This window comes from Hetaerina americana, unplaced genomic scaffold (assembly GCF_022747635.1).
Source record: "Hetaerina americana unplaced genomic scaffold, ioHetAmer1.1.p SCAF_6, whole genome shotgun sequence".
Taxonomy (NCBI): domain Eukaryota; kingdom Metazoa; phylum Arthropoda; class Insecta; order Odonata; family Calopterygidae; genus Hetaerina; species Hetaerina americana.
Genome location: NW_027287205.1, coordinates 5,285,689 through 5,310,819, shown reverse-complemented (window position 1 = coordinate 5,310,819; position 25,131 = coordinate 5,285,689). Strand labels below are relative to the sequence as shown.

The 25,131-nt window shown below is 37.4% G+C and overlaps 1 protein-coding gene across 1 annotated transcript in view; it reads left to right on the top strand.

Moving 5' to 3' along the window:
• The window catches only part of LOC139695146 (striatin-interacting protein 1 homolog), a 28,664-nt gene extending 10,545 nt beyond the window's left edge, over positions 1–18,119 (top strand). The window contains exons 9-18 of the mRNA XM_071593795.1: positions 2,431–2,585; positions 2,932–3,048; positions 3,132–3,259; positions 3,362–3,589; positions 5,733–5,904; positions 10,067–10,271; positions 10,392–10,489; positions 14,054–14,201; positions 14,382–15,281; positions 17,036–18,119. Of these exons, the coding sequence (XP_071449896.1) occupies positions 2,431–2,585; positions 2,932–3,048; positions 3,132–3,259; positions 3,362–3,589; positions 5,733–5,904; positions 10,067–10,271; positions 10,392–10,489; positions 14,054–14,201; positions 14,382–14,416 (1,286 nt within the window). The 3' untranslated portion in view covers positions 14,417–15,281; positions 17,036–18,119. The remainder of the gene's footprint in view (positions 1–2,430; positions 2,586–2,931; positions 3,049–3,131; positions 3,260–3,361; positions 3,590–5,732; positions 5,905–10,066; positions 10,272–10,391; positions 10,490–14,053; positions 14,202–14,381; positions 15,282–17,035) is intronic.
• Positions 18,120–25,131: the final 7,012 nt, after the last annotated feature.

Here is a 25,131-nt window from a genome sequence, read left to right as displayed (position 1 = left end):
CGACTATTTTGGTCCAAAACATTTCTGAGATACGTAAACTGTTCCGCTGGCTCTAGTTTTTGCCTTCCTATTTTAATGTTTAGCTTAGCCTTTTTTTTCCTGGGAAATTGCATAACCTTTGGTTTATTAATATTGAATCTCAGCATATATCTGTCGCCCTGAATTTCCAATTCACTGAGCAATGCTTGCAGCCCCTTGGCTGACTGACAAACTTAAGCTTGGTCATCAGCAAACATAACTGATTTTACAAATTCCCCACCCACTTTCATTCCAACCTCTTATTCTTCCCATGTCTCTTTAATCATTTCCTCTGCATATACAGTAAAGAGTATGTTAAAAGGTTTAGACGAAATTGATGTTTTGCATTGGTGACCCTATAAATAGCATGGTACGAGCAATAGTATTGAGATTACACCCTGTGGGAGTTTTAAACATCATTGAAAGAAAATACCAGAAATATTAGTTTAATTACAAATGACTGTGCTACATAAGACTCTTTTGCCGTTAGGTTATCAGATGAGTGAATCATTTGTTGGTCCCAGCGAACCTTTTCTCTGCACTCCTGTCCATACCGTTTTCACCTTACTTGTCTGCGGCAAATGACATTTAATCTGGTAGAATATTATTACCTGTTGCACACTAATAATAATAATAATAATAACAAAAACACTTGTGTAACTTGTAGGTGTATTATCACAGTATGATGAGTTGTCTTAAGTATTCATGACATCCAAACAAGAGTCGGCATATGTTGTTTTCACTTTTGTTTGGACAATTTTATGTATCATTCCTCCAGCATGAATGGAAAGGGGAAAATACCATAAGTTGACTGCAAAAACTATTTAGAAGGCCTTGATTCAATGTTCATGACATTAGCGTTGTGTATTGCGTCAAGATACAGATGTGCAGAATTGTTGGGAATGGGGGGGGGGAGGTTGGTTTTTTTGGAGTCATCACCCATGTGTGGTTCGTACCTTCGTACATCCATCGGATACCAGTCCAGGTTATCCAAGAATCAATTGACTCGCTGCTTACTGATGATGAAGTTATTACTTTTGAGTAATCCTTGGTAATTAATAGCTTATGCTGGTTTTTTAGTTTTTTAGAGAAAAGGTCTGCCCCAAAAGCAGCGTGACTTATTTTTTCCCATGTGGACGGACGGGTGGCGGTTTCTTGGGCAGCGTTCGAGAGAGGGGAATCTGAGGAAAGGCTGGAGGTCGGTAGCAGTTGGCACCCAACAATTATTCATTCACAAAACCTCTGTAACGTGACATTGTTACGCTCCGTCATGAGCCTGTGATATGAGCCGTGCATGTCTTCAAATTTTGCATGAAACTGAGCAAAATCGGGAGAGAGACTCATGGCATGCTCAAGGCAGCTTATGGTGGTATAACGCCAATTGGTAGATCGAGCGTGTTTTCAAGTGGCACGAGATGTTTCGGAAGGGTAGAGAAGATGTCGAAGGCACTGAACGACGCCCTTTGACCTCAAAAAGTGACAAAACTCTTGCAAGATTGAATGTTTTGTTGGACAGGGATCGCAGATGAAGTGCTCGCTAAAGAACTAGGCATCTTTTAAAGTGATGCGTATGGACTTGGGGCGAAAAACACAGGAATGAGAGAGGTATGTTGGTGCCACGAGTGCTCTTGGAGGAAGAAAAGGAAATTTACACACGGCTCTGCCAAGAGCTTCTCGACCATGAGAATGAAGATACAAATTTTTTGGACAATTCCTCACCAGACTTCTTCCTCTTCCCCTGCCTCAAATCCGTGCCAAAACGACATCACCGTGGCTCGAAGGAAGCATTACAACGGGCAGTGACGTGGTAGCTTTGCAGCATTCTGGACCCCATCTTCCAGAAGGCGTACAAGGCATGAAAAACTCACTGGCAGGGGCGTGTGGATGCATAAGGGCACTGCTTCAAAGACTTTAATAAATGTATCAATTCCGGCAACAAAAATTTTCAAATCAACTCAGTGCTACTACTTGTGGGACGGACCTTGCTTGTTTACATGTATGTGAATGCGTGCGGGCATGAATTCTGTAAGAATCATTGTTATGCTAGTGCATAAATACATGCATTGCCAATTTTCATCTTCCTGTTACTTCCTATACCCTGAGCAAGCACTAAAAGGTTTAACTTATTCATTATTTTTTCCCAGTTAGCTAATTTATTGATGAACAATATCTCATCTGCATTGTACCATATATCATATTGAGTAGTGCGCAAAATCATTAATGGGTTAATAAAATGAAATCAAAAGTCTTATAGTTATTTTATATATTTAGGAGGCTGTAGAGCTCAATTTCTTGTTAATCATTAATGGGAGTAGTTTCCAAAAATCAAGTTTTTCTAATCGTTGAAATGATGATTAGTCTTGTGAGATTTTTTGGACGTGCATACATTTATGAACTTGTACTTTTATGAAGGATTGCCGTGGGCTCCCAAAGTGAGACAGAAAGATCTCGATCAATTCCTTGAGAGCACAAGGCAGAAATTCGTTGGATTCCCACTCTTTGGTGATCGCGACTCACTTGCAGGTCTGCCTCAACCAATTCACGAAGGAGTCAAAGTTTTGAAACAGGTAAGCAATATGGATTATGGAATGGTGATTTTCTGGGTATATATTAAAGTCAATAATAGTCAATAATGGTAATGCATGCCAGCTTTCCATTCATCTAACAAAAGTCAAAAATCACCTTTTTATTCTAAGAATAACTGCATTATGAAATCCTGGAAAAGTTTGATCCCTGTGTTGACAAACCACAAAGTACCCATTTTGGTTTTGCCAAGTATCGCCTGTTTTCTTGGGCATTTAAACAATTTTAAAGGTCATTTATATGGTTCTGGTAGCAATGTTCACAGTTATTTTTCGCTATATTGCCATGCAGCCTGTTGCCCAATTTTAATGCTATGCGTATTGTTTGCAGCACATGTACACATCTTTAGCTGAGGTTCAAGTGCAAAGGGAAGAAGAACTAGTCAGAAATCCTGTTTCTAATCCTGAAATTGATGTTCCTATGACACCCGTTGAAATTCTCTATCAGGTTCGTAGCTGCTTTATTGTAAGCAATGAAACATATCTTAGTGGCAAAGGTGAACTTGATTGTAACAATCATAATTTTTTCAGGCAATGGTTCCCAACTTATCACAGTATATGATTGCCCTTCTCAAAATCTTACTTGCTGCTGCTCCAACATCTAAAGCTAAAACAGATTCTATGAACATAATGGCGGATGTTCTTCCTGAAGAAATGCCGTTAGTAAACTTGATTTTTAATGTACAGACACAGTATTTAATATTAAAATAGGCATGGTTAATCCATATTTGTTGCACCATGGAAATATTTTCTCATTGCAGGATGAGTGTTCTTCAGTCCATGGAACTTGGCATAGATGTAAATCGCCACCAGGAAATAATTGTGAAAGCAGTATCTGGAATATTACTATTACTCTTGAAGCATTTTAAATTGAATCACATTTATCAGTTTGAATTCATGTCTCAGCATTTAGTATTTGCTAACTGCATCCCCCTGGTTCTCAAATTCTTTAATCAAAATATCTCAGCATATGTTGGTGCAAAGAATGTGTAAGTATGCATTATGGTGCAACTTTTCTTTTTATGTGAATGTATAATATTTGGTGGTGAATATGGAAAGGTACTCTTACCTGTGTTATATTAAACACTTTGGAGACACTTCCCCTTTAAGGAATAGTTTTTGGCCCTGGAACTGAAGCAGGGGGCATAGGGGGGGCATTACGTCCCCAGTCTGCTATTTGGGGTAAACAAAGATATCATCCACCTCAATTATAATTAGATAAAGGAGAGCATTAAAAGGAAAAGTTTAGAAGAATAAAATGTCATGACGTCCAGAACTCTGTAAAGTGAAATATATTAATCAGTGAGCGGTCAAGTCCACTTTTTTTGTTCTGCCACAGGTTTGGATCTTAGGTTTGGTTCTTGGAATCAGTTCTGATTCTGATAGTTCTGGTGAATGGTTAGGTATTAAACTAATGACAGTTTCAATGGTAAACGGAAGCTCAATCACCTTAAAAGTAATATGTATGGTTTATGATAAATTTCATACAGTTTTACGTACAATCTTTATAGTTTTTTAGTATAAATACTAAAAGATTATTTTACAAAATTGATATATACCAATGTACTCATTAGAGCCTATGTGTTTAGTTTTCCAAGTCTTTAAGTTTAAGGGAGATTGAATTTTTTTCCTGCTGTGTATTAGAGCAATGTTTTCAGAATTAGCTGGTGACCTCAAGCGCTGGGCTGTGCAAGAGCATTGTTGAGGTTGCTTGAATTAACCGAGGGGGCAATGGAAGTGGCTCCCAAACTCTGCATAATTTCAATTTCGGTCACACTGAATCAAGCGGGGTTGTCAGGAAAGCCCTTGAATTAGTAAAACGGTCGAAACGAGGAATGAGGAAATCCTTGAAAAAATTCTTGAAGTCAACTCTGAAAAAATAGAAGATGAATATTGGCCACAAAATACTAACTACCTGCTAAAATGTGAGCTTTTCTCATGATGTACATGTTTTTGGCATCTGGGTGCAGCAGCATAACTTGTGTATTTGTATAGCATTTGTCTTTCAAATCAGCAAATCATGCTTCCAACCCCTTTCCTTAAGCACTGTAAATATATTGTCAACGTATCACATTAACTAACCACATAGTTGGTTTGACAGGTAAGGGTAGAGCTCACCTTGAACTAACCTCTGTTGTTTATGAAAATCACACATTGTGGTAGGTTTTTGTACTGTCCCTTTTGGTTTCCAAGGCAGATCTGATACTCATCATTACACACTTAGGGTGTCCATAGTCTGGGCAAATGAATCTCAGGCCCTGCAGTCAGTAACTGAATGCTCTACAGGTTTGCTTCCAAATGAGGTCCACTAGCATCAAGTGTTTTTATAAAGATTGCTAGGAAGTATTCTTTTGAAATCTTTGAACGAACTTGAATGAGAAAACATAGAGGCAACCCTGTTATCAGATGAAGTTTCAGTGGGAAACTAACAATAACAGTTCCTGTCATACAAACATCAGCACTGTAAAGGCTGTATTTTCCTTTGGAAGAGAATAAACATCCAAAGGAGGAACACATTCCACATGACAGCTTTGACCATTTTTGAGTTTGCTGTCCATAGAAAAAAGATTTTGTGGTATATTCACTCTATTCCTTTTTTCTTCGGAGTCCGTCTTGTCAGGGTGGTCTCCCGGTTGGATAAGCCAGGAAAAATTCAAAAATTGAATTGGATAAAATGAGGTGATGGGCAAGAAGGGAGGAATTTTATATGGAGATCAGGGATATGATTTTGGGAAATCTTAATGGGAATGACATTCTTTTTATCGAAATGCAATTATTGACTTTGTAATTCCACTTAGTAATAATCTTCGGTTGTGATGGTTTATTTGTAATTTCATTGATAATGATTAATGAATAACTGGCATAAAGGTATAATTAACGACTTGAAGTGGCATTTCTGTATTATTCTAGCTGAGCATACAAATCCTCGTGCCTGCCTTTTGAAATTAAGGTTGTTGGGTGCTTGAATTTTGTCAAAGGCATATTGGTGTGCAGTGATATGATGTCCAATTGATGCATAATGTTTTCACTCATGAGATCACTGAAAAATATTAACTTCATTTCAATTCTTAATTTCCTCCTAGTATTGATTAACATTTAATTTTTTTTTCAAATGTTAAAAAACAACTATAGAATACCTATTTTGGATTTTCCGTCGTGCATCATTGGGGATCAACCTGAGTTAACTACAAACAATCTGGAAATTGGTGATTACCAACTTTTTTGCTGGCGGAATATGTTCTCTTGCATCAATTTACTTCGTATTTTAAACAAACTGACAAAATGGAAACATTCACGAATTGTGGTAAGCTTACCTAATTTAGAATACAGTTATTGTAATTTTTTTTCCGAAGCTTGTGTTCTTCAAACTGCCTGCCATGTTACTTAAGCTTTCATTCACGATTTTATTCTAGTAAAAGTGTTTTATACCCAAATTATAAATTAGAAATGGAGTAGCCAATTGGTCACACTCTGAAAAGGTGTGCTATTAAATTTCATGAATAATAATTGATCTTAGTATAATGATAGATAGGAAAGAGCATTTCTGCACTAAATGTTTTTCCTCTTTACCTTAAATGACGTCAATTTTTGGTATTCTTGTCTTCCATTAACTCTTTTTGTGAAGGGGTCTTCCTGCAGGAATCTTCCCATTCAGTTATCCCTTGTCTCTTGTCTTCATCAGATAATTTTGTCTCTTGAAAAGCCAAATCAGAGTCTTGAGTGAAAACCTTCTTCATTGAAGTGAAGAGTTGGGCAATATTTATTGGTTGGGATGGACTTCTTAAACTGTATTTTCACATCCTTATTTTGACATTGTAATATAATGCAACCAATCATAGCTGAACATCATGTTATCAAGGATGTCAGTGTACACACAAAATGTGGAGATTATATCCATATTATAAAAATAATTAGTTCAGTAGGCATTTATTATCAGGTATACAAATGATAGCATGAAAGGTATTTCAAAAAATAAAATGCTGTAGTTTTTTAATTCAAATGTTGCATTCTTCAAGAATTTTGCTAATGTTTTAAAAGTGCCCTTTTGAATGTAGAAATTTATTTAAGAGTATTTTATTTCACGTGGAAGGTTATTGCACAGTTTGTATGATGTGAAAAAGAATGTTTGATCAATGATAGAGTGCTCATCTATGATAGGGCTAATAAACTTATTATTCCTCGTTATCTGAATCTTCTTTAACTAATGTTTGTATATATTTTCTGGACATAGTTGGTTTTGTTTATCAAAATACATTATAAATAAGTATTTGATCTCACTTTATTTTGTTTAATTTGATTACTTATTGTCACTTTAGGTTCTTTTGTTAAGTAGCCTAAGGTTTTGCCATGTAAATTGCTCGTCGAAAGCAAGGTCTCTAGTATAATGTATTCCACAGTTCTTCAAAGATGTTCTCTGGACAAAGCTCATGATCAGTAATTAAAATTATACTGCATCAGAAAGTATCTGCCTCGAGCATCAAGTTTTAAAATGTTTCCTGGTGTTGCAGTGTCTCTGCCACCGTGCTTGCTGTACGTTTTGTGGATGGCTTCACTCCATATTTGGTTGATGATTATTCTGATATGGTGCATGTGCATATTTGATATAGTATAATTCTTCATTATTCACAAATAATTTGGGAAGTAGTTTTGACTTCATAGTGTTCAAGAGCTTAGTGCTATCTATTATTATGGACTTTGTTTTTAGGGTGTTAAATTTTAAACGCATTATGGACACCCACTCCTACTTGGAGGATGTCTTGGTTGAAATTTTTAATGAAGTTATTCAGCTTCTGAATGGTATGCAATCAGGAGTTTCACTTTTAAATTGACCCTTGCATTGACGCAAAAGAGGAGCGTGAGATGACCTTTCAATGGCTTGTTGCCAATGCATGCATTCTCCTCTGCAGTTTAGTGTTCTGTAAGTACGAGGGTAAGGTGGAAAGTTCTCGGCCTGATGCAGAGAAGCCGTCCCATTCATCGAAAGGTTATGATTCCTGCCTGGGTGTATTAGTGCACAAGACTAGTTTAAACTTGTTCTCTCAAGTAGTTTGTTTACATGTATTGTTGCATTAGATGTCTTTTGTGTTTTTTTTTTAAACTGGAAAAACTTTGGTGCGGCCATAAACTTTGTGTTGAATGGACTCACCCCTAAAGATTGTTCATCTGAAGTCAGCCAAAGTGTAATGGGGACTCTTGCTCTCCTTCAATGACAACCGTTTAAAAGTGAGCTGCTGAAGTTAAACATGGTTGTGCGCATCCCTCGAAGATGACCCATGTGAAGGGCGGCCAAAAACCACGCCCACATCGGAAACCATAGGGAAGGTGCACGATGTCGTCTTGGGCAAGAGGCGAGTGGAGGTGAGTGGGGTCGTGGGGGGGATATCTGAAGAAAGGGTCAGAAACATCTAGCGCAAAGAATCAGGGATGCGAAAGCGGTGCACAAGGTGGGTGCCGCATTTGCTGAATGCTGATCAAGAATAAATTCGCAAATGGATTTTGTGGCAATGTTCGGACCGATTCGAGAGTGAACCAATGGATTTTGTGTGGCAATTTGTCGCCATGGATGAGAAATGGGTCCACCGCTACGAGTGAGAAACGAAACGGCAGTCGAAGGAGCAGTGGGTGGATGTCAGTGGTTCAGCACCAAAGAAGGCAAAGTCAGTGGCATCTGCCAGAAAGGTCGTGGCCAGTTTGTTTTGGGATGCAAAAGGGATCCTGTTTATCAATAACCTTGAAAAAGGCAGATATTGCTCCAAACTTCCTGACCAGCTGGATGCCAGAATTCGCAAGAAGAAGCCAAACGGCCTCTTCTCGCGAAAGGAGGGAGGGAATGGCAGCCCCTCCCAGCGAAAGGGCCGACAGCAGTCTCTGTAATACCTAATTTAGACTCGACTGTGGCGTATCAAATTGGTGCGTGTGCTCACGGGAATTAGATGCATCACAGCGCATTTCAGAGGAAGATGGAAAAGATGAGAGAAGCACTTTGTCATGGTTGCCACTTGATAGGCATTGCCAGATTTAGCAGTGGAAAATATATTGCAGGGAATTTTCACGAATTAGAAAAGGCCTGGCTTGAAGAAAAAGGAAATCATCTTTCACCAGGACAATGCACCTACTCCCAAAGGTGCATTGGTGATGGGAAAACTATGGGATTTGCTCGGCCATCCCCCTATTCTCCTGATTTAGCGCCCACAGACTTCCATCTGTTCCCAAACTTGGAGAAATTTGTTTCTGGGAAGAGCTTCGCATCCAATGAAGAAGTTGAGAGAGCCATAGATTGACATTTTCTCAGCCTTCCAGATTCTCACTTCCGGGAATGAATACTGATGTTGGAGAAATGCTGGACCATGTGTGTTGAAGTCAAGGGTGATTATGTAGAAAAATAAAATAATTTTGTAACTAAAACTCGCAGACTTTCATTTTCAGGCCGAGAACTTTTCACATTACCCTCGTATATATATAGGCTAGTTTCAGTATCTCCTTCCAGAAGAAACGCTCTCATCCCAATTGAAAGTATGTTGCAGTAGGGAGCCCTCAGAATCCATGAGCTTCTTGAAATCACCAATGAAGCTCTCAGCTGTCATTGGCTGAGAGATTGTTGTTTCACCTTGCCATTATGTCATTTCTTCTGTAAAACTCCTAGAATTAATGCACGGCGGCCATTAAATACTTCTTCTTTGGCTATTGATGATAGTGGTGTCTTCTTAGCAAATTTCCTTAGTCTTCTGCTTGAGACGACTTCTGACCATTAACAGACTTTTTTTATTTTCAACTTATACTTTTAAACCACTTTCTCTGAATTGGAAATCATTCTGCATATTTAGATTTTCTTTGCCATGACTGCTACTGCATCATCAAAGCTCAAATACTGTGCTATCACAAATTTCTTCAGCATATTTTCAATTTAATTCATTGTCCTTAAAACGAAATTTTAGCTAGCATTGAATATCTCAACTTTATTACATTCTATTTCACTGCTAGAACCTGATATAGTTGCAGGAATTCCTATGCCTATAAAGAAAGCATAACATTCCTTTCTGTCATTGTGAGGAACTCTATCGCCCTTCAGTATAGCTATTATTCTATGCCGGCCAATATCAGAATGCTTTTTCCAAATGCGTCTACTTGTGCAAAATTTGAGAAAGTAGCCGGCCTTTAGGATGGGGGCATTTTTGATGTGTACCTCTTTAATCACCAGAAGATACAAGTACTTTGATACAGCAAGTACTTATACTTTTCAAGTCTTGAAACTTGTATTAATAGCAGATTTTAACTGTTTTTGACTTTAAGACCAATAAGTTCTCTAATTCACAATCTGTATATGCTCATTTTGCTCATATGATTCATTAAGATTGGTTTTGTTGAAAGGTATTTATGTAAGAGTACATTAATGTTTTTTGCGATTTTCAATACAAAAATGCATTTTTGGAATTTAATGTTTTTCATAATTGTATTTTGGTATTTAGATGATGGTTGTTTTCAAGTCAGCACCAATATTGAAAAGGACTCTGAAAGTACGGCATGCCATGATGCAGTTGTATGTATTGAAATTACTCAAAATGCAAACTAAATATTTAGGTAGGAAATGGAGGCAGTCAAATATGAAAACAATGAGTGCTATCTATCAGAAAGTACGTCACCGACTGAATGATGATTGGGCATATGGAAATGGTTAGTCACTTGATTCTTTGAACTTCTTTATGTAGCAATGGTATCTCGCTTGTGAGATTAATATAAGTTAATGTGTTCTGAGTTTTATAATTTTCTTAGCTTTAATGTTTGATTCTGCAGATTTGGATGCTCGGCCATGGGACTATCAAGCTGAAGAATGTGCTTTGAGGGCATGTGTGGACAGGTTCAATAACAGGAGATATTATGTGGATTCTAAGGTAACCTGAGAGAAAAAATGAGAGCGCTATGATTAATCTGCATTTTTCTATTCGTACAGGGTGCGGTGCTTTAATCCAGACAAGCATGCATTTCCTCGAATAAGATTTCCTCGCCGGGTCAGCAAAACCTTCCCCAAACTCCTGCAAAGCATTGTATTTAGCCAGAATATTGAAAACAGTTGATCTGGGGGTACCAGAAGAATCAAACTATTTCGAAATATAACGCCCAGGGCGAGCACTTTCGGTAATAGCGGCTCTTTGATTGTACTTTGCACTTGTATGTAACATCTTGGCCATTTTTGTGGTTTTAACTGTTTACTAGATGCCTATAGCTTTCAAGAACGCCAATCACGACCTCCTGTGGAACTATGATATATGGTGGTACATTCAAATTGAAATATGTCCAAAGATAACCACCGCACCCTGTTTCTCATAATTTTTAGATTTAGGAAAAGTACTTTGGTGATTGTATTTGAATTACTAGATATATATTTGAATGTGTAATTAAACACCACAAATTTTCTTTTGTTACGTAATTTACTCAAAAATTGCTCTTAGTTGAAAAAACATCATAGATCATTTATTTAAAACTTTGCAGTCATCACGTTATGCAGAGTGAATTTATTATTTGCCATTGCCTTAAGTAATTCACTTACATTACTTGATAAGTACTTCTCTTCTTGTAAACTTAACAGATTGGTTATAAAGCATGATATCATCATCTCAGGTTTCTCTGCTGTGGGGCTTGTTTTCTCATGGTCAAGAAGCTCTTGGCAGGTTTACATGCATATTTCCTTTGGTTTGACCAAGAGCACTTGCAACACCAACTTGGCACACGCCTTTCTCATGCTTATGTTTTCTGTCACATGTCGATGCACATCACTTTCAGCAATGCCAAGTTCATTGGAAACCATATGAACACTTCATCTGCCATCCCTGCCCAACAAAGCCTTCAATCTTGCAAGATTTTCATCACTTATCAAGGTGGAAGGGAATTCTGAACGTCTGGCATCTTCAAAATTTTCTCATCCCTCCCTAAGCAACTTGCACCACTCAAAAACATCCGATCTACCCATGGCATTATCAACATAAGGTGCCTTGGTCATGTCATGAGTCTCTTTACTGGTTTTGCCCTGTTTCACGCAAATTTTGATTGCATAGTGCTGTTCCAATGACCAGTTCATGATGGAGCGTAATGAGGCCACGATATACAGGTTTTGCGAATGAATGGCAAAGGCTGGGAGCCAACTGCCACTGGCCCCCAGCCTTTCCTGAGACTCCCCTCTCACGAACCCAGTCAGAGAAACTGCTGCCCATCCGCCCATCTATCTGGAAAAAAATTAGCCCTACTACTTTTGGGACAGACCTTTAAGACTTTCCCTTCTGAAGCTCTTCTTTACCACTCCATCCATTTCACTCATCCTAAGAATTCCTAGTCTTTTCTACCTCTTCATGATTTTCATTTTCCAACTTACCTCCCTAAAATAGTGTGAGCACATTCCATGTCCCTATTCTTATCCTTTCCTTTGCACTCCTTGCATCGTACTTTCCCTTCTTAGCATTCTCTTTATTTTCCTTATCCCTTACAATGGGTAGTTGACCCCAATGTATTCCCCTCCTGGGGATCTGATTGAGGGGAATCTTTATCTCTCGAGTTTTGTACATAAAGCTCCTAGATATGAAAGGGTTTTGTAATAAAGCTAATGTTATTGTTGTCTGAATATATTCAACAGATTCAGGCGAGATGTAGTGGAAGTTCGTCATTATGAGAAACTAATATGGACTTCTCCCCAGGTTTAAATCTGTGGAAAAGTGCAAATTTGTTTCTCATAATTATTGTAGTCAATTAATATTTTTTATTTTATTACCATGAAAATCCATCATTAGATTCAGATTTATTCCTAAAAATAATATAGCATATTTTGCAAATAATGGCAATTCTTGTTTAGAAATACGACCCTCTGAGCATGTTCCGCAGTCAAGCAAATTATTCTATCATTGACTGTAGCATCGAGTTTCTGAAAAAATTGTCCAAAGAGCATAGAACAGGCAAGGGTTGTCCAATAATAAGTTTGATTAGCTCCAAAAGAACGGATCTAACATATGTACTCCATATTGATTTACTGAACAGTATATTCACTCTACTGTTGCATTCCCATCCCCTATTAGCATCCAATGTTTCCGTCCAGGGACACCTATATCCTCTTAAAAATGGCATGCCCCATCTTCATTTCTCTGTTCTCCTCAACTGTATATAACTCTCTAACTATCTTTCCATTAATCCAAGCTATCCTTCCATCTCGCCTCACACAGGCCTAAAATGACTGTGTTTACTTTCTTCATCTCCTACTTTATGTATTCTAATTTCAGTGCCTTCAACATTATGAGGGAATCGGGATGGTGTAGTGGCTAACGTTCTGGCTTCCCACCCCGAAGGCCTAGGTTCAAATCCAGGCGAAGACATATTTTTCAGTTAGTATCCCGATCCCTGCTTGAGATGCTTTGTGGAGAGCACTTTGAGTGAGTACGATGTCCATCGCATGGGACGTTAAGCTGTGGACCTCCTGGTGTCTATCGTTAAGGGCAGGCTAATGCCAACGCCAGGTTTCTCTCCACCCTTCATCCTTTCCTGTCCATCCCTAATGGCGCAAATGACCTTAGCTGTCGGTCGCCTCCCACAAAAACTACTCCTACTACTTCAACATTGTCCTAACATTCCAAGTCCCTATTCTAAATAATTTGGTCTTCTAATGAAGGAGGTTTCCTGCTGTCTCTATAGATTATTTAATGTTACACCATCACTAAAATGGCTGCCCCGCCACGGTCAAATCCCTTTGTAAGCCATCCCACTTAGGAACAATTGCTGCGTGGACTCCCTTCTGTCTGGCTCCTAACCTTTTATCTGTCGGGCATGAGTGGTGGCCCTTCCAAGAGCAATTATCATTTCTTTTCATTATCTTTCATTTCATTTCATTATCCGTTCTCCCACCAGCACAGCTCTTGGGATCATTAGAATGCATTAACCCTTCAAGCACCTTCCAATGGTTGAAGGGCTCACATATTCATAGGTAGGGTTAAGGCATATTTTTGTTTAATCCTGAAGTTGAATTTTTCTGTGAAAACATTACATTCTCCTTTTCTGTGTGTGGAAGAACTGAAGAAAAAAAAACAATCATTAGGGTTACTTATTTAATCTTTCATCGGTCGTAACCAGCATTCTCTGGCATTGAGTTGAAGCCTTCTGAAAAGGAAGGCAATGGAACAAGGGTGGTCATTTTTTTTTTATATAGTTGTCAGAAGTATCTGAGTGTTTCAGCATTTATTAAAACCCGTCTTTTTATCATTATGTTCTGATTAACTGCATTGCCCAATGATGCTCTGAAAGGAAATATGTTTTATGCCTTGTTTTATCATTGATGCATTGATTTTGATAAGTTAAATGACTTTTTTTTGTGCACAAGTTTATTTCTTAATGCCAGAATATTGGCCATCTTTGTAGTGAACCTTTAGGATATATTTAATTCTTTATGTAATTTCTCAAACTCTTGTAATGTTTCCAATTAGGATCCGGAATTTGAACCTGTGGATAATTGTATAACCAGTGTCCTTGGTCGACCTGTTGAATTAACTGAGGAATTCAAGCAACATTATGAGGTTTGGCTCCAGCGAGAAGTATTTCAAACATCAGTTGATTGTGATCTTTTGCTTCAAGGTATGAAAATTATTGATGTGTTACATGCTCTTTATGCATGTAATGTGTTTAACTGAATATTAATTTAAATGTCTAGTAAATTTTAAGTCATTGCCTCATTCAAAAAGAAAATTAATGCATGATGAATATAAGGTAAGAGGATTAATTTTTTTTCAAGATGAATATTGTCCTTACTTTCAGATAAACTTACCCTTCAAATGGCTGATAAACTTTGAGATAAATTATGGGAGAAACCAGAGTTTATTTATGTATAAATATATGAAGTGGAGGGCATTGTGGCATAAAACTGAAAATCAAATTGGTTGATGTGCATTTGAATATGAGACTTATTGGTTTGTTACAAGAACACGAATATGCTTGCGTGCAGTCAATGTATGTTTCCTCATTGTCGAGCAATGTATGTATGAATGTATGTATCTGTTTGATTTTGAGCCGCATCCACATTTTTACATTGCGATCCAAATAGTCATCTGTGAGTTTCTCTCATTTTTGGTGAATGAAGGGATCTCTCCAAATTTGTGATGAGGAGGTGCATATCAGCACTGATGAGTCAAAAACTACTTAGTGAGAGAGTGGATCTAAGGCTGTTATGAGTAAATATTAGCCTCCTAGTTAATCTGAAGGAATCCAAGAAGCCTGTGCGTATGAGCTGAATTGGGTTTGTGGTGGTATGGCTGTTTCCTGCCAAGAGATAGTGATAAAGGAGGTCGTTTTGTTTTGTTGCAACTTTATTCCTGACCTCAGCAGAACATTGAAAATTTGGAAGAACAAAGGCCAGTCATGCTACTCATACAATAAGCTGAACAGAGATATTAAATCTGTTAAGGTTGCCTAATTGGAAATGGCAGTGATGGGTGTTGTGTTAATATTGACAGATTATAGTATCAGTCTTCATTTGCACAAGCCTGCATTATTGTGGTGGAAGAAAATCGTGCTCTGTCTCAGCACGGGTTGCCTATAGTGAACTTCTTGTTGTTTTGCTTAGTGGTGGTGCCACTGATCACGGACAATTACCTACTCCAAAGAATGGTGCAAGAAATAAAATGTTAAAGCAACCAACACTGGCATTATTAAATATTGGTAAATATTTGATTCATTTTAAACATGATTATTATTAGATGATCATTAGTTATTTTTATTATAGCTATTGTTTATTTCTTAAAAAGTTAGTCATGACTGTGGTTTGAAAAGTTCTTTTAAACCTGAGAAATACTTGAATCGTGACATTCGTCCAGCAGATTGCTTTCTCATGTCCAAATGATGATATTATGTACCCATTCACTCGAGATGCTTCCAGATATTTAACAATCTCACTCAACCTTCTACCATCCAGAACTTTTAGCATTACATGTGCTCGTATGGCCTCCCAGAAATTTTGAAACTACTTGCAAATCATTCTTATCAAAGGTGTAGATTCGCCATAATGTTCGTTGAGTTTCTCCTTAGGCCCCTGAGGTGAATCATCACAAAATTGAAGTGCATCCTCGTTTTTTTGCGTTTCAGACTTGAATACCCTCAGGATGGATTAATTATATTTGATTTCATCACGTAATAAAAAAATTAAATAATTTAATATTGTTAAATAATAAAATTCAGAATAAAATCTTTAATTTCAGGCTTGACTCTGTGGAACTTATCTTTAGTGGAAAGAAAAATTGTGACTTTTTAAATTCTACTTACTATAATGATATTAAGTGGAATCAGCGAAGTTGAAATTTTTCTCTGTGCAGTAGAATTCACGCATAAGCTGTTTTAGTTTAGGGGAAGCAACTGGCATTCATATAATGATGGATGATTGGGCATAGGGGCATTTGAAGATTTGAACATCTTCATGCAACTTTGATCAAATTATTTGTATTCATTTATTCATCAAGTGAAAGCAATTTTTGTAGTTTCCATGCCTTGTCGTCATGCAGAAAAATTACAGTGAAATTTTATACTCGTGCAACAGTTGCAAAATTCATGCAATTCCTTATATCAACCTTAAATATAAGTCTGGCACGAAGTATTTTAAAGTAAACATCACAAATACTAGTGTTCATTGCACAACATTAATGTGTGTGTAATTTAAAAATATCACTTGTCAAACCTGAGGCTGATACTGAGGTGATTTTAGAACTAGATGTTTCATTGTAATGGATTTCTGAGTACACTTGATGCTATTCACAGGAGATAGTAGGATTGAAAGATTTAATTTTTGGTACATTTTATTACTTTTGGAATAAATGCATTCTGATTTACATTTTATTATTTGCACACCAACAGTTCTATCTCTTATGTGCCTTTTTGTAGTATTTTTTCTGTCGGAACAGCTCTCATCCCGATTAGAACGAATAAATTGTAGCTTAAATGTAAAATTTGGCATTGAATTTGCCACACTGTGGTTTCCAAGTGAAGTGACGGTGTGACGTTATCAATCAATTATAAATGTCTGCTAAATGTCTGCCTCTCCTGCAATTCCTCAAGCTTAAACTGGAGTATTGATTTCTTGAATGGCTTATTAAAATACAGGCACAAGAATAAAGTCATGTTCTTGTAGTTTTGTTGCCAGTTGCACTTTGCAAATTGTTAGTTTTAAAACCTCAGAAGATACTGGCTACTATTTTTGTATGATGAATTGAATAAAACTTCTGAAAAGGTTGAATAAATGTAATTGGTGCACGCATAGGTACTTATCTAGTTAATGGATGAAAGGAATTTACTACTATCATTTGGTTTTGTCATTATCTTCTGTGTTTAAATACTTGATTATTAATATTTAATTACACAATTTTGTTTTTTTTTATCCTAGCTATTTGCATGCTCATTTATTTTTTCTACTTATTCAATTCCAGATAGTTCCAGATAATGATTATTTTCTTTGTGCCTTCATTGATTCTTAGGAAATCGTGTAAATCTCAGGGATAATTGATTGTGAATGGTGTCATATTCAATGCTCATTGCTCGTGTGGAGTAGAATTTGACGAGGTTGATTGATTGAGTGGTGGATAGTAGTGCAAAATAAGTGTAATGCAAAAACTTGGAGATAGCAGCAGTGATATAACTTATAAGGATCGGTTATTAAATTGGGAGTGTGCTCTTAATTTCAGTTGATTTGATGGCAAGATTATTTATTTTTTTAATTATTTAAGCCCTGGTTATTTGTCGGCCATTTCTATGCTGTGCTGATATGAAAATCTGGGAGGATCATTTGATTGCCCTTTTCAAGTTGAATTTGGTACTAATATGTGTGTGTATCCTCAGACTGAATAAATGTTTCTGATTTTAGACCTGAAGTTCTTAGCACTTATTCATGAAACATTTCTCTTATTTTAAAAATGATGCTTGGTAGTCTTATGATTGCATCAAGAACACCTCTCAGACCGTATCCGAGCACATGTGGATGGTGAAGTGGATTGGTTTCTGGAGAGGAACGTAACTAAATGAATTTAGGTGAAAGTTTTAGCTTCCATACAAGATGAGCAACTCTTCCAAGGTGAGCTAAAGGAAGAAATATTAAGAATTGGCATCTGAAACAGTTATTTTGCTTATTAATGTGCACTCAATGGCTCATTTATGGGATTTTTAAAGAGAGGACAGGTGACGGTATGATAGTGAAGTAACATCTCCCTGTGATAATCTGTCTAATCATTGTAAAGAATTATCGTCCTGCATTCAAACTTACAGGGTTAAATTTAGTGGCACACTGTGAAATATAAAGATTGTATCCGATGTATATGTTAGCAGTGTTTCAAGGGGTTGAGTGCAATCTACCCAATGTTTGTGACTACAAAATGATTGCTCTCTCAGTTTTCCCTGAAATGCATATTGAAATTCTAGTTATACTTATTTATGAACTTAATTGTTTTGTTGCTTGCGTGTATCAGTTTCCCCGTGTTAACTGGATTAAAACCATGGGCCAATTCCTCTGGTGTCAAAGCTGCCCTGTACTTAGTTCTGCAAAATAAAACACAAAATAATCTGTAATGAGTCTCATATTGATCACTGTAAACTACTGTATGTTGCTAATTGTATTACGATAGTTAACACCTATACATATTTATGTTATTAAATTTTATGCAAAAGAAATGTAAATATATCACATTTTCTTGAGGCTAAGACCCAAGACATTGAAATGCATAGGTGTCACATTAGTTAACAAACTGCTGGTATCTGCATTTGAGCCAATAAATAGATAGATTTATTTGCCATAGAACAATACATAATTGTATGGGCTTCGTTAAGATTCAGTTACATCTATTGGTGCATTAACATATATACAAACTCATAGGAATAATAATGTGCATGAAATATACGAGTATTGAAGATTTAAAAAACAGAATTCCCTGCATTGGCTCTTTCTATGTACTCTTGGACACTATAAAAAAGATTATTTACAAATAAACCTTTCGATATTTTTTTGAATTTATTTCCTTGGGGGAGTATTCGTTTAAACTCTTCAGGAAGTCGGTTAGAGATCAGTCATCCTGAAACTTCCGGGGTTTTTTGCTCTACTGCTACTCGGCCGTGGTCATTATGAAGATAATCTTTACCCACTCCCTGCAGGATTCTCTTGCGTTTAGTTTACATATAACCCTTAATGCACGTTTTTGGAGGGTGAGTATTCTATTGATGTTTCCATGTGCTGAACTCCCCCAGCAGATGATGCCATATCGAGCTATGGACTCAAATATACCGTGGTATACTGGGATTAGCACTTCTGTATTGCAATAGTTAGCAAGATTTATTAAAAGGAATAGGGCTGAACATAATTTTTACTAAATTTTTCCATTTGGAACCTCCAGCTTGTTGTCTTTTTCTAAACTTAATAAAGTGGTATGTTCTAACTCAGAAATCAATTGATTCCTATCAATCAATAAATTGTTTCCTATCTCTACAGAAATATTTGACAGAATATTTATGCATTCAAAAACAAACTATTATTATCTGTCAAATAAGTCATTTTACTTAGTAGATGCATTTTTGAGACAGGTACTAGTGAAATAATTTTCAAGCAAATGTACATCGCGAATGAAATCAATGTTTGGAATTTTGAATAATTGCACGGATTTTATTTTGCCTATATATATATTTTCTTTTGAAATTTAGTGATAAATTTATAAGTACATACATGTAACTACAAACTCATGAAGTTAGTAATTTTCTTCAAAACAAATTTATTCTCAGTGGATAGCTTTATCTTTGGAACAAATTGAATTTGTATGTATATATATTATTATTTGGTAATCTACTGGTCAAGGTGGGTTTTGGGTGGACATAACTACCAAATAAATATTTTGTGACTCATAACCCAACTTCCTGCTCTATGGCTACAACATGTCATCTCTGTGTATTTATTTCCACCCTTCATACCATTCAACATCCCTGTCCTATTCCTGTCCTTTCCTCATTTGCCTAACATTCTCCCCTCTATTACAGTCTTCAAGATCCCCCTGCCCTTCATCCATTTGTCTGCCTTGTTAGGATTTCTCCCAACAAACCACTTTCCTTGCCCACCATACCTAGTACTTCCTCATTTGTTTTCCTTTCGGTCCATTTCACCTTCTACATTCTTTTGCACACCCATTTTTCAAAAGCCTCCAATCTACGTCTATCTTCCTGCTTCAGTAACTGTGTTTCTGCACTGTACATAACTACGCTCCATATCAAAATTTTGATGAGTCTTTTCCTAATATCCTTTCTCAGCGTCCCTGTCATCAACTCCCTCTTCCTTGTGAAAGCCGCTTGGCATAGCACAATTATTCTCCTTACGTCTTTACTACTTTGACCGTGTTGATCCAAAACACTTCCAAGACATTAACTGTTCTAACTGCTCTAGTTTTTGCCTTCCTATTTTAATGTTTAGCTTAGCCTTTTTCTTTCTAGAACATCGCATAGCCTTCGTTTTATTAATATTGATTCTCATCCCATACCTGTCGCACTGAATTTCCAATTCACTCAGCAATGTTTACAACTCCCTGGCTGACTGACAAACCAAGGCTTGGTCATCAGCGAACCTAACTGATTTTACGAATTCCCCGCCCACTTTCATTCCTACCTCGAGTTCTTCCCATGCCTCTTTAATCATTTCCTCTGCATACAGGTTGAACAGCAACGGTGATAATGGGCAACCCTGCCTTACACCTCTTCCTAACACTGCCCTTCCGGACTCCCCACTTGCACTTGAGCAGTCTGAGACATGTAGAGGTTGCAGATTAGCCTCCTATCCCTCCAATCTATTCCTATTTTCTGCAATATACTCATTAGTTTTTCCCAATTCACTCTATCAAATGCTTTTTCGAAATCTACGAAACAGGCAAATACCTCCTGGTTGTATTCTATATTCCTCTCGATTAATAATCTCATTACTGCAATGGCATCACCCCTGCCTCTCCCCTTCCTAGACCCAAACTGATCATCCCCTAAGTAATCATTTGCCCTACTCTCTATCCTATTGTTTATTATCCTGAGAACAACTTTGGCTGCGTGCGATATCAAACTTATTGCCCTGTGGTCCTCACATGATGTGGCCTTTACCTTTTTCGGAATATGAACTAAAACTGATCTCACTAAGTCTTCCGGCCAGATTCCTTCCTCATAAATACTACGGATCAACCCATATAGCCTCTTCCTCCCATATTTTCCTAAGCCTTTTAAAAGTTCCGCGGGAATGTTATCCACCCCCACGGCCTTATTTAGTTTCATCTCCCTTAATGCCCTTTCTATCTCACTGTCTAGTGTGCCTGGACCTAAGCTGTCTTCCTCTGCGTCATGTCCCTTTTCTATGTCTAACTTTGTTGGTCTAAGTTCTTTACTATACAGTTCTTCTATATATTCCTTCCATCTCTTTTGGATCTTTCCTGCGTCGACTATTTTCTTACCCGCCTTATCTCTAACTGCTATCATCGACCTTCCTTTCTTACTTCCCGATAAAGATTTAACTTTGCTGTACAGCGCACCAATTTCACCCTTCCTCTGCAGACTTACCATATCCTCGCACTGGGTGTTCCACCATCCTTCTTTTGCTTTATTTGTTGCCTGCCTCAATTTATTGTTTAATTCTTTGTACTTCATTTTGCCTTACTCTGTATTTAAATTCTTCCATTTTCTCCGCTCATCTATCTTTGTAATCATTTCATCCGTGATCCATGGTTTCCTAATCCTTTTAGCGTTAACTGTTCCAATAGTGTCTTTTGCGGCTTTCGAATGCTCTATCTTGATACTTTCCCATTTTTCTTCGATAGTACTTAGCTGTTTACCATCCTCCATGATATCCTCTACCGCCTGTTGGTACTCCTTCCTTTTCAAACCATGTAATGCTTCTACATTCCATTTTCTAACTCGCCGCCCCTGCCTTATCTTCTTGAAACAGACACTACATTTCATAACAACTAAATTGTGGTCTGAGTCCGCTCCCGGGAAGCTGTGCGAATTTATCACACTGTTCCTTAACCTGTGTCTAACCAGGATATAATCTAGCTGATACCTTTCCAAGTCACCTGGCATTTTCCATGTGTACCTGCGTCTTTTGTGGTGTCTAAACCAAGTGCTGGTGATGACTAGCCCCTGTCTTCTGCAGAACTCAACTGCTTTCTCCCCGGGGTCATTCCTCGTGCCTAAACCGTAGTCCCCCACCTCAACACCATCTCTGCCTTCGCCTACCGTTGCATTCCAATCCCCCATCACTATCAAGTGTTTCCCTGCAGGAACACACGCGATTATGGATTATGTCCTCTAACTGATCGTATATCCTATCGACCTCTTCTTCCTTATGGTTGCTCGGTGGCATGTACACCTGAATAATAACCAAGTTCGTTGGTTCTGCTTTTATCTCCACTAGTAGTATTCTATCTGTTACCTGCTCTATGTTGACTACGCTTCTTCCTACCTCTTAATTTAATACTATGGCAACCCCTCGTTGGCTCTCGTCCCCACCGCTGTATATTATTCTATACTTATCACTCCAGTAATCCCCGCTATCTTTCCATCTCACCTCGCATAGACCTAAAATATCTATATTTCCCCTTTCCATCTCTCGCTTAACATTCTCCAATTTCCCTGTCGTCATCACTGTCCCAACATTCCACGTTCCTATTCTAACTAATTTGGTCTTCTTCTCCGGCGTCTTCTGTCCTGCTGCTGCTGGTTTTCCCTTGCAAGGGTTTCGTGGGATGACGACCGCGGAAGCCTTGCCTCCCCCGCTGCCGGGCACGACACACGGCCGATTGGGCCGAGCCCCGTGGTTGCCAGGACTCAAAATATCTGTATAGTCCATCATGTTAATCTTGGGAATGATAATTGAGGTGGTTTCCCGTTGCCTTCCTCAATAGTGTTTTTAACGTGACACCATTACTTACTGGCCGCCCCACTGGGGTCAGACACCATTGCAGCCGCCTCACTGAGGAACAGACGCTGCGTGGACTACCTTTCGTCTGGCTCCTAACCTTCGACCTATCTGGCATGGGTGACCTTACCAGGAGCAATAATTATTACTCCCGCCAGCACAGCTCTATCGGTCATCGGAACGCACAAGCCCTTCCACCACGTCAAGGTTGTAGTCCGGGGAAGGTTTTCATCGGTAGTAGTAACTTTGACAATGTACAGCATATAGTATGACAGTGTATTTTGTGCATAGTTTCAAAATTCTCTTGCATGCACAAAATAGCCTCCGTACAAGGTGGATAAAACATGATCACAACATACATGCTATACTATATTGAAAGTCGTAGGTATTTTCTAAAGAGTGATTGAAAGTTCCCATAAGTGACAACAAGAGCCAAGTATTTTGTGACTTATGTTTTAGGGATTGTGAAGAAATCTTCCATTCCATTCATTTGGGAATGGCTATATTTACTGCATATTCAAAGATCTGTTTGGTGATGCCGAAAAAATTACTTCTTTGGAGTCATCGGGAAACAGCCAAGATGGCGTCAACGTTGTCTGTACAGTGCTGTGGCTCTTGTAAAACACGACTTGAAGTACGAGATAGAGTCGTTAGTTGAGATATTAGTTCATGTGTATATCACCATAAATGCTCCAGCAGAAGTAGTATCACACTAAAAGCTCAGTCGGACTGTCATGACATTTACTGGAAGCGTTTTTTATGCCGTGTAAATAAGCCCAATATTTACAATATTAGCTCTTAGAAATGATTTACTTAGTTACTCTTACTCTTACAAAACCAGTGGAAGCCAGCATGACAAAGAGGCTTACTTGAAATACAAAAGAGATTATTATAATTCAGTTAGGTGTGCAAAAAGTAAAGCTTTTAAGGATTTTATATTGAATGCAAAAAATAAACAAAAGGCAGCATGGAGAGTAATCAATGAAGAAGTTTGTCATGGTAATGGAAAAGAAAATCTTCCTTTCACCCCAGATGCTGTAAATAATTTTTTCTTAAAAGCTGTTGAAAATAATTTGTTCTCTCGAAACGTTGATGTGGCCAATATCGGCAATTTGCTGCAAAATCTTCCTCCGAATAATTAAAATTTTAAATGGAATTTCGTTACTCCATTTGATATTATATCAACTGTTAAAAAATCTAACTGTATGGATATTTATGGTATCTCCAATTCCCTAATAAAGGACATTTTTGTGTTCATTGCAGAACCATAAGCTATGTTAGTCAACTTATGTTTTGAAACAGGAGATTTTCCAACAGCTCTGAAATATTCCGAAACAGTACATGTCTATAAGAAAGGTGATAGAGATGATTTAGCTAACTATCACCCCACTTCCACAGTCCCAGTTTTTGGTAAAATTTTTGAAGCTATTATGAAAGATCAAATATAGCATGTAATTTTTTTGAGTCAAATCTCTTTTCCAAATCACAGTGTGGCTTTTGATCTGGGAAATCTACAATTTAGGCAGTAGAGGCCATAGTTAATTATATCATTAATGCATTTGAAGAGAAGGAGTCAGTCTCTGTAACAACATGTGATCTTAGTAAGGCTTTCGACTGTGTTAATCATTCAATATTACTAACAAAGGTAGAATATTATGGTATTAAGGGAGTTGCACTGAAACTAATGAAGTCATATTTGGATGATCGTCACCAATTGGTTGAATTTGATGGCTGTCAATCTACAGCTCTTGAAGTAAAATGTGGTCTACCACAGGGCTCTGTGCTTGGCCCAATACTTTTCATCATCATGATTAATGATTTGCCCTGTTATATGAAACCTACATCTGTTTTATATGCTGATGACACTACTTTAGAGCAAAAATGTTAACATCTAGAAGATGCAAAGGTACGATCTAGCGCTACCCAAAGACAGGCCAAGGAATGGTTTGATGTTAATCATTTACATTTAAATACTAACAAATCTCAGCATATTGTGCGCAGTCTTAAATCAAAAATAATTGATGTTAAAACAGTTAAAATATTAGGAATTTATATTGACACAAAAGTAACTAGGAGACACATCAGTCAGACCTGTAATAAACTGAGTAAAGCTGTTTATATGTTAAGAAAGCTCAACTTTCTCATTTCCAATGAGTATCGTTTAACACTTTACCATGCCTTCTTTCAATGTCATTTGAATTATGGTGATGAGTTATGGGGTCATTCCCCAGATGTTAAACAAATTTTGCAACTACAAAAGAGAGCTATTTGCTCTCTTGCTAATATACCACCTTGTGATTCTGCAAACTTTTTTTGATTGGGTACGGAATCATGACTGTATTTAGTTTATATATCTTAAAGGCTCTTATTCATGTGAAAGTCAATATAGAAACTTACCAATTAAGATATAATATTCATAACTACTCCACAAGAGGTAAATCAAATCTAAATGCTACTTATTGTAGATTGTCATCAACTTACAACACATTTCATAATATGAACATATGACTGTATTACTAACTGCCTACTCATTTGAAATCTGATGGTATCCATAGTTTCAAGAATAGGGTATATACCTGGTTACTTGCTCGCCCACTTTACTCATTT